This window comes from Martes martes (genome assembly GCF_963455335.1).
Source record: "Martes martes genome assembly, chromosome: X".
In the NCBI taxonomy this organism is placed as follows: Eukaryota; Metazoa; Chordata; class Mammalia; order Carnivora; family Mustelidae; genus Martes; species Martes martes.
The window spans coordinates 82,354,561-82,370,032 of NC_137897.1; the positions used below are offsets into that span (position 1 = coordinate 82,354,561).

Consider the following 15,472-nt stretch of genomic DNA (forward strand, 5'->3'; position numbering starts at 1 on the left):
CCTGAAAACTTCTTAAAATTGTTGAAAAGCATTAATCTACACATTACAGAACCTTGACAGAATCCAAGTAGGACAAACTCAAGGGACCTATTTGGAGTCTGTCCAAGAGACATTCAGACATGTAGCCAAATTGTCAAAAGCAAAAGATGAAGATTGAATCCTGACTGTAGCAAGAGAGAAGAGACTCATCATGGACAAGGAGTCCTAAATAAGATCAACAGTTGGCTGCTCAACAGGAACTACATGGGCCAGAAGGCAGTAAGATGACATATTTGGTGTGCTAAAAGAAAAAGACTACCAACCAAAAACTTCAGTCTGGCAAAAAACTATACTTTAAAACTAAAGGAGAGGGGCGCCTGGGTGGCTCAGTCGGTTAGGCGTCTGCCTTCGGCTTGGGCCATGATCCCAGAATCCTGGGATTGAGTCTCAAATCAGGCACTCTGCTCAGAGGGGAGCCTGCCTCTCCCTCTCCCTCTGCCTACTTGTGCTCTCTCTCTCTCTCTCTCTCTGTCAAATAAAAAAATAAACAAACAAAAAAACTTAAAAAAAACAAAAAAATAAAAATAAAGAAGAAATTAAGACATTCCAAGATAAGCATAGACTAAAAGAATTCATCACTATAAGACCTACCCTGTGAGAAAAACTGTAGGGAATACTTCAGGCTGAAATAAATGAACACTCTTCAGGAACTCAAAAAAAGAACACTATAAAAAGTTGACTATATAGGTAAACATAAAAAAAAAACCACAATACATATGTATTTGTCTTTGTAACTCGTTTTCTTGTCCTGAGAGGAAATAACTACATAATGAAATAATTATAATACTACGCTGATGAGCTTAAAATCTATAAAGATGTAATTTGTGTGACAGTAATAGTACAAAGGAAGGAGAAAACAGATAAACAGGACAAAGTTTTTGAGTATTTCTGAAATTACGTCAGTATTAATACAAACCTTTTTTTTTAACTAAGATGTTAATTATAATCCCCAAGACAACTATTAAGAAAGCAATTAAAAAGATAGTAAATGAAGCAACACGTTAATTAAAATTATATACTGGAAAAACCTATTTCATGTGAAGGAATAAATGGAATAACAGAGGGAAAAAAAAAGATAGAAGACATGCAGAAAACAAAGAGTAAAATGGCAGACCAAATCCTATTTTAGCAAAAGATTCCAATTACATAGATTAAATATAAATGAACTAAACACTTAATTGGAAAAGTAGATTAAAAAAGGAAAACACAACCTAACTATTTGCTGTCCATAAGAGATACACTTTAAGGGCGCCTGGGTGGCTCAGTCGGCTAAGCATCTGCCTTCAGCTCAGGTCATGATCCCAGGGTCCTGGGATGGAGCCCCTTGTTGGGCTCCCTGCTCAGCGGGGAGCCTGCTTCTCCCTTTCCTCCCTGTTCGCTTGTGATCTGTCACTATCTCTGTCTCTCTCTCTCTCAAATAAATAAAATCTTTTTAAAAAAAGAGAAAGAGATACACTTTAGACTTTAAAAAAAGTTGAAAGTAAAAGGATGGAAAAAGATGTTCCATGCAAAAAAAGAATCAAAGTAGAGCAGGGTATAAGAAATTCTTCATTTTTCTTATTTCCTTGGTAAGTCCAGCTAAGGATTCTGAATTTTGTTGATCTTTCCGAAGGACCACTTTTGGTTTTGCCTATTCTCTGTATTTTTTTTAATTATCTTTTTTTTTTTTTGCTCTAAGCTTATTATTTTCTCCCTTCAGTTTGATGTGGGTTTAGGTTTCTCTTTTTTTTTTTTTTGTAGTTTCTTTTTTTTTATCGGGACTTTATGTTTTTGGAGAAGTTACAGGTTCACAGCAGAACTGAGGGGAAGGTACACAGATTTCCCACATAACCCCATTCCCACACACGTATAGCCTATACCATTATCAATATCCCCCATCAGAGTGGTACAGTTGTTACAACTAATGGATCTACATTGACCCACTATGATTACACAAAGTTTACAGTTTACATTATGGTTCACTCTTGGCATTACACAGTCTAAGGATCTGGACAAAATTTTCTAGCTTTTTAAAAAAAATTTTATAGGTCTTAAGGTGAAAGTTTTTGGTTATTAATTTAAGAGCTTTCTTCTTTATTAATATGGGAATGTATAACTAAAAATATCCCCCTAAGCCCTGCTTTTACTGCATCACATAAGTTTTAGTATGTTAAGTTTTGTTTTCATTCACCTCAAAGTATTTTCTAATGTCCCTGGTGACTTCTTTTTGATCCATCGGTTATTCAGTAGAGTGTCATTCCATTTCTGCATATTTGTACATTTTCTAAATGTCCTTCTATTACTGATTTCTAATTTCATTCAACTGTGAATAGAACTGGCAAGAGTGAACATCTTTGTCTTATTCCTGATACTGAGGGAAATATTTCAGTCTTTCACCATTTATTATGAAGTTAATTACTAACACAATTATTAACACAAACATATGGCCAATTTATTTCTGACAAAAATATGCAAAGGCAAGTAAATACAGAAAAATACTCTCTTCAACTAGAAACTCATAGGCAAAAAAATGAACCTTAACCTAAATTCCACACTTTATAAAAGCATCAAGACAAAACAGATCATAGATCTAAATGTAAAATATACAACCATTAAACTGTTTAAAGAAAAATCTTATTCATAATCTGCTGTCAGACAGAGTTCTTTGACATAAAAAAAGTATAATTTATGAAAGAAAAAACCCTGATAATTGGATAACTGGATTATATCAAAATTTAAAACATCTGCTCTGAAGCAAAAAAAAACTTGTGTACTAAAAACTACAAAATGTTGCTAGAAGAATTAAAGATACAAATAAATGCAAAGACACCCCTTGTTCATGAATTGAAGACATCATATATCATTAAGATGTCAATATTACCCAAAGTGCTATACAGATTCAGTATAATCCCTATCAAAATCCCAATGACATTTCTTCCAGAAACAGAAAAATCCATCCTACAAATCATATGGTGTCTCAAGGATTCCTCAATAGTGAAAATCTTGAAAAAGAACAAAGTTGGAGGTCTCACACTTTCTGATTTCAAAACTTACTACAAACCTATGGTAATTAAAACAGTGTGGCACTGGCATAAACACAGACATACATACCAGTGGAATAGAATGGATAGCCTAAGAACAGACTCTCATATTTATGGTCAAATAATTTCTGGAGAGGGTGCTAAGAACATTCAATGTGTAAAGGACAGTCTTTTCAACAAGTAGTTTTGGGAAAACTAGATGATCAACATGCAAAAAACAAAGTTGGATCCTTACCTTATAACATATATAAAAAATTAACTCAAGATGGACCAAAGACCTAAACATAAGGGCTAAAACTATAAAATGCTCAGGAGATAACATAGGAGAAAACCTTTATGACATTAGATTTGGCAATGATTTATTGGCCATGACACCAAAAGCATAGGTAACAAAAGAAAAAACTGACAAATCAGACTTCACCAAAAACATAAACTTTTGTGCATCAAAGGACACTATCAACAGAGTGAGAAGGCAACTCATGAGATGAAGGAAAATACTGGCAAATTATTTATCTGATAAGGGAATTAATATTTAGAATATACAAAAAAAAATCTGACAACTCAACAAAAAATAAACAACCAGTTTAAATAATGGGCAAAGGCTGTACACAGACATTTTTCCAAAGAAGGTACACAAAGGCCAAAAAGCACATGAAAAAGATGCACATCACTAGTCATTAGGGAAATGCAAATCAAAACCACAACAAAATACCACTTCACACCCACTAGGATGGCTATCACAAAAAAGAAGAAAAGAAATTAAGTGTCGGGCAAGAGTGTGGGTAAATTGGAATCCGTCTTCATTGCTGGTGGGAATGTAAAATGATACAGCCTCTGTGGAAAACGGTATGGTGGTTCCTCCAAAGATTGAACACAGATTTGCATATGATCCTGCAATTCCACTTCGGGGTATATATGCAAAAGAACTGAAAGCAGGGACTTGAACAGACACTTGTACATCCAGTTTCACAGCAGCACTATTTACAACAGCCAAAAGGCAGAAGCAGCTCAAGTGTCTACGGACAGATGAGGGGATAAACAAAATGTGGTAGGTACATATAATGGAATATTATCCAGCCTTAAGGAAGGAAGGAAGTTCTGACACATGGATGACCTTGAAGACATGAAGTGAAATAAGCCAGACACAAAAGGACAAATGCATGATTCCACTTATATGAGGCACCTAGGGTAGTCGAATTCACAGAGACAGAAGGAATGGTGGTTGCCAGGGGCAAAGGGGAGGAGTGTAAGGGGAAAGGTGTTTAATGGGTACAGAGTTTCAGTTTGGGAAGAGAAAGAAATTCTGGAGATGGATAGTGATGATGGTTGCAGAACAATGTGAATACACTTAATGCCACAGAACTGTACACTGAAAACATGGTTAAAATGGTCAATTTTATGTTAGGTATATTTTACCATGATTTTAAAAGTTTGTTCTGCAAAAGACACTGTTCAGAGAATGAAAAGATAAGCTACAGACTGGGATAAAATATTTGCAAATCATATAACCACCAGACAACTGCATTTAGAACATGTAAAGAACTCTCAAAAGTCATGAAGAAAATACACAACCCACTTAAAAACCAGCACAAGATTGGAACAGACACTGCAGCAAACAGGATAGAAAGATGGCAAATAAGCACATGAAAAGATGTTCAACATCATCAGCTACTAAGGAAAAGCAAATGAAAACTACAATGAGATACCACTGCACAGCTACTAGAAGAACTAAAATAAATACCAACAATACCAAATGCCGACAAAGATGTAGAGCAACTGGAACTCTCATACATTGCTGGTGGGAATGCAAAATGGTTCAGCCATTCTGGAAAATGGTTTGGCAGCTTCTTATAAAGTTAAACAAACACTTACCATATGACCCAGTAATCCCACTCCTTATTTACCTTAGAGAAATAAAAATTTATGTTCACACAAAAACCTGTACAAAAATGTTTGTATCAGTATTATTCATAGTCACCATAACCTGGAAACAGCCCAAATTGCACTTCAATGGGTAGATGGATACACAAAGTCTGGAATATCCGCACAATGGAATGCTACTCAGCAAAATGAATGAACTATCAATACACACGACTTGGATGACTCTCAAAGGCATTGTACTAAATGAAAGAAGCTACACTTAAAAGATGATGTGCTGTACGATTCCATCTTTATGACATTCTTTAAAAGACACAACCATAGTGATGGAAAATAAATCAGGGATTACCAGAGATTATGGGTGGAGTTGGGGGTGACCATCAATGGATGGGATGAGGGACTTTTAGAGTGATCGAGCTGTTCTCTATCCTGATTGTGGTGGTGGTTACATGAATTTACATGATTTACATGATTTACAATTCATGGAATTGTACACCAAGAAAAAAAAAGAAAAAAAAAACAGACAATTTTATTGTAAATTCATTTTTAAAATAAAAGAGAATATTGCTATTATACCATCATCATCATAATAGTTATACTTTAGTGATTAATAAAAATATTCAGAATTAGTTGTGAAATAGAATCCAAAAATCATTAAGGTCATTTTATGTCTGGTACAATAACATAAAGGTATAGAGAAAAAAAATCAACAACACTAAGTGTAAAAGTTTTACAACTTCTAATAACTCCTCTCTTTAATATTCTTTATCAGGATAAATGGCTCCCTCTGGGTCATTTCCTATAAACATTGTCATATACTGAATATGGAATTAAATAAGCACTCAACTCAGAAGTTTGGGACCCTATGTTACATTCCTAAATCTAACACTGTAAGAAAACTCTCGACTTGCCTTTTGTGCCTAATTTTATCTTCCTCTTCATTGAGGTCATGTACTTGTCTGCACTTGTCTTTTTGTGGTATGCTGTGAAGGTTTAAAGCAAGGAGTTTCAAAGATAGGAAACAGAACAGATTCATATACCACCCACCCCCCCCAAATACCAGGTACTGCTCTAAGTGATATACATGTACTACCTCACTTAATCCTCCTAATGACCCTATAATGTAGGTCTTATTAATATTCTCATTTTACAAGATGAAGACACTGAAGTGTAGGGTGGTAACTTGCCCAACATCTTACAACAAGCTCGCTAAGTGGGGGAGCCAGGATTTTTCCAGCAGTCTGCCTCCAGAGCCCATGCTCTTAATCAGTATCCTAGGTCTCTCCACAAGAGGCTGTTCACTTGTTCTTTGATTCCTTCCTTCACCACTGCTCTTCCACGTCTATGGTCTCTGTCTCTAACAAAGCATTCATTCATGCTCACGGCTTTACCTGCCTGCCACCTGAGTGTCCGTGATTCCCACGTCTATGCAGTCAACTCTGACCACTAAACTGAGCTCCCCTGCTGCATTTCCAACCGCCTTCTCAATATGTGCATTTAATGATCCCGCCATTCTTACCAAATCAACATGTTTCAAATAGAACTCGTCTTTCATCAGAAACTCCCCAAAAAGACTTTCTTAATTTTGCCTGTTGTTAAAAAGTCACACAGGATTGAAAACATCTGGGTTGTCTCTCACCTCACCTTCGACCCTCCTTCATTCTCAGTAAGTCTAACCAGTTCTTCCTTTGTGATGTCTCTTATCACCACACCTACCTCTCTTCCCAATACCACTGCGATCATTCTAGTCTAGATCTCCATGCCTAGATGACCATAATGCCTCCTAAATCATTCTCGCTGCTTTCAGTTCTTTCTCTGTCTCATCCTATTTTTTTGGCCACCAGATTCATCCTTTTCAAATACTGCTTTTACCGGGTTACTCCTGGCTCAGAATCCTTTCACCATATCCAAACTACCTGAATAACCGACTCTGTACAGGTCTCTACTACCCACCAAATAAAGTCTAAAATTTTTAGCTACCTTTCTAACCTGGTCTTTCACAAGAGCCCCAAACACGCCATAGTGTTCATACCATCTGCTGCAAATGAACTGCCTTTCCTTCTTACTACAGAATAGGTAGTATTAAAAGAGCACTGAAACCTTACCTCCTCTGAGAGGCCTTCTTCAGTTATGCCAAAGCACGGTGGCCTTTCCCTCCTCTGAACTCCTATAGCACTTAACAACTATATCCAGTGTTGTCACCAAATGTTACATGGTTCTCTCTCCAACCAGACTGTAATTGCTACAAGGTCAGGAATGATTTCCTAAACTTCTGAGCACCTCCCACAGTGCCTAGCAAAACTTATCTGTTAAAGTAATACTTTCTGGTTAAGATGCATACCATTTATCTATGTATTTTGTGCTCATATACAGTTCAGCCCAAAGACCCTTCACAGTCTAGCCTCATCTCCCTTTCCAGTGTCACCCCCTCGCATCCCCTGCTGTGTCCCATACTTCCTGCCACAATGAACTTCTCATTGTTCCCTAGATGCACCATGTCCTTTCACAGACCTGTTCCTGTTCACCTACTATCTGTAATGCCCTCTTACCTTATTTACCTGACAAATGACTGTTGCTCTATCAAGGCTTAGTACAAATGTTAACTCCTGACTCCCCCCAACTAGACTTCCATGTTCAATGTTCTGTGCTCCCTTAGCATTTTATTCACATCTCTGTATCAGTGATTTCCATGTGGTATCACAACTGACTATGCACGTATTTGTCTCTGCCACGGGCATATACATTCCTCAAGGAGACTGATCGTTTGTCCTTCCCCTATTCCCTTCACTAACTCTTCATATTTAATGTCCTGCTGTTAAATCTTTCTCTCAGTGAAAGAGCACATTAAAGTCAGTGGCAATCACATACCTTGGTAATAAAGAGCCTTGAGGAAGGAGTGCCGATCGGCTCCCTGAAATAAAGACTTTTCGATTTCCATTTCTCGCCGGGTCAGCTGTTTGCTCTTGGCAAATCTCTGTGGAAGGCAGAGGATGCGCTGACGCTCTGAGATCCTTTCTTCAATATCTTGAAGACGGTTCTGGATTGCTTCCGGGGTTGCCCTCAGTCTTGTCCTCTGAAACCAGAGAGATGAGATGGCATGTGTCATAGAGAACACAACCTGAAAGTGATGATCTAATGCCTCAGATAAGAAAGAAGCTGGTGAAGGACTTCACCAGAAGTGACTATTATAGACGTGTTAGTGAAAAAGTCAAGGAAGACATTCTCTTTACCAAGACCCCATCACAGAAACCAAATAAAACTCACATACAGAGCTCAGTTTTGTAAGAACTAAAAATGAAAAGGCTCTCAGTGTTAAAGGAAGCGATCTTCCCCTTGATTCTTTAGGAAAAATAAAAATGGCCCCACTCACCTTTTCACCTGAAACATGGCTCTTCCAGATCAAGATTTCTGTTTCATTGAGCCCTAGTTCCCTAAGAGAAGCAGTTTCCTGGTCCTTCTCATGCAGTGTCTGGAACTGGGACAAAGTCATAGTCCCAGCTGCTTCCTTCCCAAAGGGCTTGTACATAGTACCAGGAGCAAAGCTCTCTTTCTTAGACACACATCTGCAAAACAAGCAGGAAGCAAGTTAAGAATATCTTCAGGTTACCACAATTTACAGAAATGGGGCTAGCCATTAAAAGAGGCACAATGAAACATACTAGCGATTTCTCTCTCATGTCCTATTTTCTAGGCTGAAAGCACCACTGCAATGACATGGAATTCCGTCCTTATTCCCTTCACCCAGGACCAATAAATGAATGGATCAAGTATTTACTGAATACCTACTATACATCAGACACTGGGCCAGGTACTGAGGATTTAACAGCCAAAAAAGATAAAAATGGTTTCTGCTTTTACAGAAGAGAATCAAGTAAACAGGCAATGATCTTATTGGGTTATAAGTGTTATGTATGTTAAGGGAAGACAGGAAAGGCACCTAGCCCAGACTTAAGTGGGATATGGGAGGCTTCCCAGAGGAAGAGACACAGAAGCAAAATGCTGTCCAATAAGTAGAAGTTGGCCAAGGAAAAGGGAGTGGGAGAGGAGTGTTCCATTCGTGCTTTCAGAGGCGTCGGCCACCTGGAGGTGAGGGTCTATGATACTCTACCTGTTTGCAAAATCAATACCTACTCCTCAATGGAGACAGAGGTATCAAGTTGATGCTGAAGGAGGCTTTTCAGCTGCCTCTCCCCTTCTGTTTCCAACTCCTCCAGGACATGCTCACCACTTTTCACACAGCTATTTACCCTGGAGCAGATATAAGAATGTATACAGAAAGCAGAAATAGTCAATCTCAAAACATGTTCTTTAGCTATATTATCTACCAGTAGTGACCCCATTTATTTGAAGACACCCTTCTGTTTGTTGCCCTTCATCATTCATTCATCCTACAAATGTTTACTAAATACCTACTTCCATGCAATGCACTGTGCTAGGTACTAATGCAGTCAAAGATATTCAAGGCACAGTCCCTATCCTCAAGAAGCTTGCAATTTATTTAGGGCCTGTGTATATGTGTTGTGTTGTATGCCTATGCAGGGAAGGAGGGAGAGGGAAGGGGAGAGAGGGAGGAAGAGAAAAGCAAGAGATAATTGGGAGCTAGGATGGTAAATGAAGACTTTGGAAAGGTAATTCTTAAACTGGCATTTGAAGGACTGGGTATGATGAAGGAAAGAACAGGGAGACTGAGTAAGAAGAGACAGAAATATGTTCTGGGGGATAATAAGTTCACTTTAGTTGGCATTCACATATAAGCACTAGGAGATAATCTTGGAGAGGGTAATTAGAAACAGATTATGAATGGCCTTAAATACTCCAACTAAGGGGCCTGGGTCTTCATGTATAGGTATTAGAAAGCAATTTATTAGGCAGTTAAGTGGCAGGGTACAAATGATGGTTTAGGAAAATGAATGTGGTTATACTGTGTCTTGTGGATTCATAGGAAAGAACCAGAAGAATGAATTGGGAAACTCTTTAAATTTGTCGAGCATAACACAAAGAAAGTTCAAACTGGAGTGGTAATAGTGGAAATAGAAAGGGAGAGTTAGATGAGCGAGGCCTTTTGAAGGTAGGAGTAAGGAAGAAGTCAAAGATAACCCTGAAATTTCAAGCTGTATAACTATGAGAATAATGGTACCAATGAAGGAAAGAGGAAAATCCAGATGGAATAAATGGTTTTGGAAGGGGAAAGTCAGTATTGTCTTAGCCGTGCTGAGTCAACTACCTATTACAACTGACACACCAGCATGAAATATCAGGAATGCCACAAAGACATACTGAGTCTGAGGTGACAGTATAAGTGATACTGGCTAACAGGAAACCGAGAGATGGAAGAATTGTACAGGTGAGAGTCTGCGGCTGGACATGGAAATCTCAAGTCATCTGTGTTGGCAGGATCTGGAGCTGTGAAAGAGGAGGAGATCTCCAGAGAGTATAGAAACAAATGCAAAGAGGGTCATGACACTTTATAGCTGAGGCACTACTCTGTAGAAATCTAGGTAATGCTATAAACTAGCCAACCCTAAGTAACTGAAAAACTCTTACTAGAGTGTAAATAGCAGGACCAGTAGAGCATGCAACAACAGGTGACAAAAGACAAAAATGAAATGAGTTAATTCCAAAAGAAAAACAAGTATGAAATACCTTCTTTATAAAATAGTTCTTTACCATTTGGGTTATGACCAAGATCCCCATACTCTAGAAAGACTGAGGCCTATTTTTAGAAAATTTTAAAATATCCTTCCTTAGGCCCACGGTTTTAAAAAACTTCCTTCTAAGTATCTCAATTTTTATTTATTATTTAAAATTCTGAAAGTTCTTACTATGTTTAAAGTGGCTTTGAAAGGAATAAACCCTAGCTAACTACATCGGTACACATGAACCTCAAAAAGAAATGCTGAGTGAAATAAAAGCAAGTCACAGAAAAATTCACACAATCTGTATCCATTTACATAGAATTCAAAAATGGATAACACTAGCAACATTTTGTTTAGAGATAAATTCATCTGCGGTGGACCTATTTTTTTTTTTAAAGCAAGGTAATGATTAAAGCCAAATTCTGGATGGTGATCCCCTCAGGGAGAAGGGAGGGAGGAGAAGCGATCAGGGAGGGGCACACAGGGGACTTTTTAAAAATTTTTATTTATTTGAGGGGCGCCTGGGTGGCTCGGTGGGTTGAGCCTCTGCCTTCGGCTCAGGTCATGATCCCAGGGTCCTGGGATTGAGTCCCACATCGGGCTCTCTAATTGGTGGGGAGCCTGCTTCCCCCTCTCTCTCTGCCTGCCTCTCTGCCTACTTGTGATCTCTGTCTGTCAAATAAATAATAAAATCTTTAAAAAAATTTATTTGAGAGACAGACAGAGGGAGTGAGAGAGAGAGAGAGCACAAGCAGGGTGAGCGGTAAAGGGCGAAGCAGACTCCCCGCTGAGCAGGGAGCTGGATGAGGGGCTGCATCCCAGAATCCAGGATCATGACCAGAGCTGTAGGCAGAGGCCCAGCCGAATGAGCTACCCATGCGCTCCCAAGGGACCTATAAGATACTGCTAATGTTCTATTTCTAAAGCTTTAGTGGGTCCGAATCTATTATTATTCTTTAGACTGTATATATGCATTATTTTGCATGTATGAAATATCACAATAAGCATTTTTTTAAAGTCGTTTTGAGGCAGGGAAACGTTTTTTTAAAAGATGCAGAAACCAACAATGCAGGAGAGCATAATATCAGAACTTTAAATGTACCGCTCTATTCCAGAGTGATTATTCTACTTTGCAGTGAATCCAAAACTAATTTAATGAGGATCCTTTAAAAAGCCACTGTGTACTGTCAACAATTGTGAAGCTCCGGCTTTCAACAATGACCAGCCAAGTTAAAGCTGCCATTTCCTGCAGAACCGGTAGGGGGAACCGCTTACAGCGCTGCTTTTCTTTTCCTATGATACATTGAGACCGTTTTGTACTTTCCGTCTAAATTTTTAGAAACAAAGTATCAGTAGCTTAGGTTAAGATTTGAAAGCTCTACATGCTCTCAGGGCCCGAGAAAGTCTTCCTTAGTAAACAAACACTGCAAAAAAAAAAAAAAAAGACACCCCCCCCCACTCCGCCCCCACCGTGCGCCTTTCCGAGGACGAGATGGAGGTAGGGCGGGACGGGGAAGAGCTGGCCTGGCTTTCTCCTGCACTGGGCATCAGTCGGCCAAGACCCTGTTACCTGGGTGGGTCCGTCTGAAGTAGTAAGAAGCCACGGCATCCGTGCAGCTCCCGGGGCCGGAGCCGTGGCCTAGATGCCTGTGCTGGCAAGGCATTCCGACGGGAACCGGCGACGGAGGCCCTTCCTGAACTTCGCCCCGCAGGCCTGTCTAGCCCGTCTCCCCTCCTCCCTCCTCCTTTGTCTTCCCGCTCACACGAAATCGCATCCCGACAACGTGACATACCCCAAACACAAAGTCATAAAAGCCATTTTCAAAGTTAAAAGGTAGATAAGAGCTCCCTTCGCCGCCTGCTCTCAGACAAGCCCTTACCTCTTCATGTTTCCACAGGCCCCTATCTCTAACTTGGGTGAATAGGCCGCGGACTTCAAGTCCCAGAACTCTGTGCGGCCGACTCTAAGGGGATTGTGGTGGAGTGCGGGGCTCTGGGAATTGTAGTCGCTCAGAGCTTAAAGAAACTGAGAGTACGTACTCTACTGAGTAAGGTGTTGTAAGTTGTTTAAATATTTCTCCTACGGGTTAACGGCAGCACCCAAAATATCCAGCTCATAAAGCTAGGAGTCAACTGAGACTTCTTGACTATCTCATTCAAAATAGCCAAATCCTGGCTCCTCTACTTTTCCTCCAATGTATGCATATTAACCCTGCTTCTGCTTTCAAGGACTTATTATCGAGCCTACCCGCTGTTTCCAGTGGGCCCCTGATCCATCCTCTGCAGTGTAGTCCGTGATCAGACACAAGTTTGACCAGATCACCTGCACTAACGGTTTTCCTCTAACTGTAACAGAAGCTTAGGAGATGTTGTACTTCCTACCCTGAGAATCAGAAGTCCATATGAATGTTTTGTTGAAAATTAGGTTGAATCAAGAGAGAGGTATAGCATAGTGGTTAAGACCATGACCTCTGAGCTCCCAGGAATGGAAATACAAACGTCCCTAAGTATATGAAAAGAAGTTTAATCTCACTTAATAAGTGCGATGGAAATTTCACAGTACAAGGACTATAAAATATATGACCTGTACTCCTCAAAACTGTACAGGTTATCAAAAACGTGTAAAGTCTGAGAACGTGTCAGCGAAAGGAACCAAATGAGCATAATGACTAAATGTAATGTGGTATCCTGCATGGGACTCTGGAACAGAAAAAGGGCCCTAGGTAAAAACTAAAAAAATATGAATAAACTATGCACTTTAGTTTATAACATTCATTAGATGTGACAAATATACCAGAATTATATAAGATGTTAACACTAGAGGTTAAATGAGTGGAGGTATACAGAACTCTGTACTATACAACTTTTCTATATATCTAAAACTGTTCTAAAAATCGTTTATTTTTTAAAAGTACACTAAAATAACATTTTCACCTACAAGATTAGTAAAGATCCAGAAGTTTGAGGGCACATTACTTTTGTTGAGATTGTGGGAAAATAAGCACTCTCATTACACACTGCTGGCAGGAACATAAATTGGTACAACCTCTATGGAAGGTAATGTGAGGATGCAGATGAAACCATAAATCCCCATTCCCTTTAGAACAGAAATTCAACCTCTCTGAATAGGATCCTCAATACTGTATGTCAAGTATGTGTGTGCGTGTGTGTGTGTGTGTGTGTATGTAATATGTATATATGTACATATATATTTTATGTGCATATATTTCATACACATATACAAGTATATATGTATTTTACATGTAAAGTTATTCACTGCAACATTGTTTATAACAAGCAAATTTTGCAAACATAAAATACCCACAAATGTAATAAATCCATTCAATGTAAAACTGTGCAGCAGTCCTAAACATGACAGAGTTTGCTGTGGGCTGCTACTGAACAATCTAAATTATGTTTAGTGGAATAGCCAGGTGCAGAACAGTATCAATAGTATGCTTCCATTTGTGTTAAAAAAGGGGGGGAGGGGCGCCTGGGTGGCTCAGTGGGTTAAGCCGCTGCCTTCGGCTCAGGTCATGATCTCAGAGTCCTGGGATCGAGTCCCGCATCGGGCTCTCTGCTCAGCAGAGAGCCTGCTTCTCTCTCTGCCTCTCTGTCTACTGTGATCTCTCTCTGTCAAATAAATAAATAAAATATTAAAAAAAAAAAGGGGGGGATTATATGTATGTATTCGCTTGTGTATGCATCAAATTCCTCTGGGAAAACAGAGAGACTAGTGATAAATTAATGCTTCCAGGTAGGGGAGCTGGATGATTAGCAAAAAGGGTGGGGGAAAACTTAACTTTTTGTACCTTTGATTTTTGAATCACATGATTATATTTATTACCTAGTCAACATTTTTTTTAATTAAAGGGAACCCTTCTTATACCACAAAGAATAAAAAAAAAGAAAAAGATCATATGTTTGGGGGGCACACTGTTTGGATTTCTCAGTTCCCATAGTTAGAGAGAACATAGTAGGCAGTTTGGACTTGATATTTTGCTTTGGCAAATTATAAGACTATGTGAGTTTCAGTAAGTTTCTTTAACTGGTCTAGGACAGCTTCCTCATCTGTAAAATTGAAGAGTACTTCCGAATAGGGTGACCATAAAGTGTTACATAAAAGTATGGTTTTAAAGTCACTTGATAGGTGGTCATCTACGAGCAAATATTCTGTCATCTGGTAGAACTTGTTCAAACTTTCTGTACTCCCATGCTCAAGTTAGCGGATAAGACAAAGAACAGCTCCTGGAAGACACTGTACTTCCTAAGAACTTCTTACAGATTGAAAAGTTCACGGAAAGTATCTGAGTTATCCAAAACCTGTTATATGCTGGTGAGTATGTTCTTGAAGGACATGGGTGAATGAATGCTGGTATAACATGTACTATTTTGTGGCTCTGGCAGAGAGCACAGAAAGAATGTAAGCGTACACAAAGTATGGGTCATACCAAAGCCTGTACCAGGTAAATCCTGTATGATGGTGAGGCTGAATTCTGCTGCTCAACCAAACTGTCCAATGGACGCATCAATGCATAAGTAGATGGCAAAATCTGCCAAAGCTGCTGGTGTGTTTGTCCCCTGGGAAAGTGCAAAGGGTGGAACAAATACTATACCAGACATGTGTACAACTTTGAATAAGATATACATCCTATTGGCACAGAAGAGAAACACACTTCATTAGGAACCCATCTAGGTGGGATGAGTGGAGGATAAATGGCTAAAAAGACATGTAGGGTGGAACTGCAACTCGAAAGCAAGGTCATGAGGAAGTACTCTCTGTACCTGTGTATAACTGTAGCTGGTCCCAGTGGTTGGTAGCAAGGGACAAACATTCAGAAAATTGCACTAGAAGGAAAAACAGGCTATTTCTAGTTCTGCCAAACGTATTAACTATGG

General features: G+C 39.1%; 1 protein-coding gene across 3 annotated transcripts in view; it reads right to left on the reverse strand.

Annotated features, from left to right (window-relative positions):
• Window positions 1-12,519, reverse strand: part of RBM41 (RNA binding motif protein 41) — a gene marked incomplete at its 5' end in the record, with an annotated part of 56,358 nt that extends 43,839 nt beyond the window's left edge. The window contains 5 exons of one of the 3 annotated variants that reach the window (XM_080795077.1): window positions 5,849-5,920; window positions 7,806-8,010; window positions 8,308-8,500; window positions 9,069-9,185; window positions 12,454-12,488. In XM_080795077.1, coding sequence (XP_080651203.1) covers window positions 5,849-5,920; window positions 7,806-8,010; window positions 8,308-8,500; window positions 9,069-9,185; window positions 12,454-12,461 — 595 coding nt within the window. Of the gene's footprint in view, window positions 1-5,848; window positions 5,921-7,805; window positions 8,011-8,307; window positions 8,501-9,068; window positions 9,186-12,143; window positions 12,365-12,453 lie in introns of those variants that run through there. The other 2 variants (XM_080795079.1, XM_080795078.1) reach the window with 2 other exon arrangements.
• Between the last annotated feature and the right edge of the window lie 2,953 nt (window positions 12,520-15,472).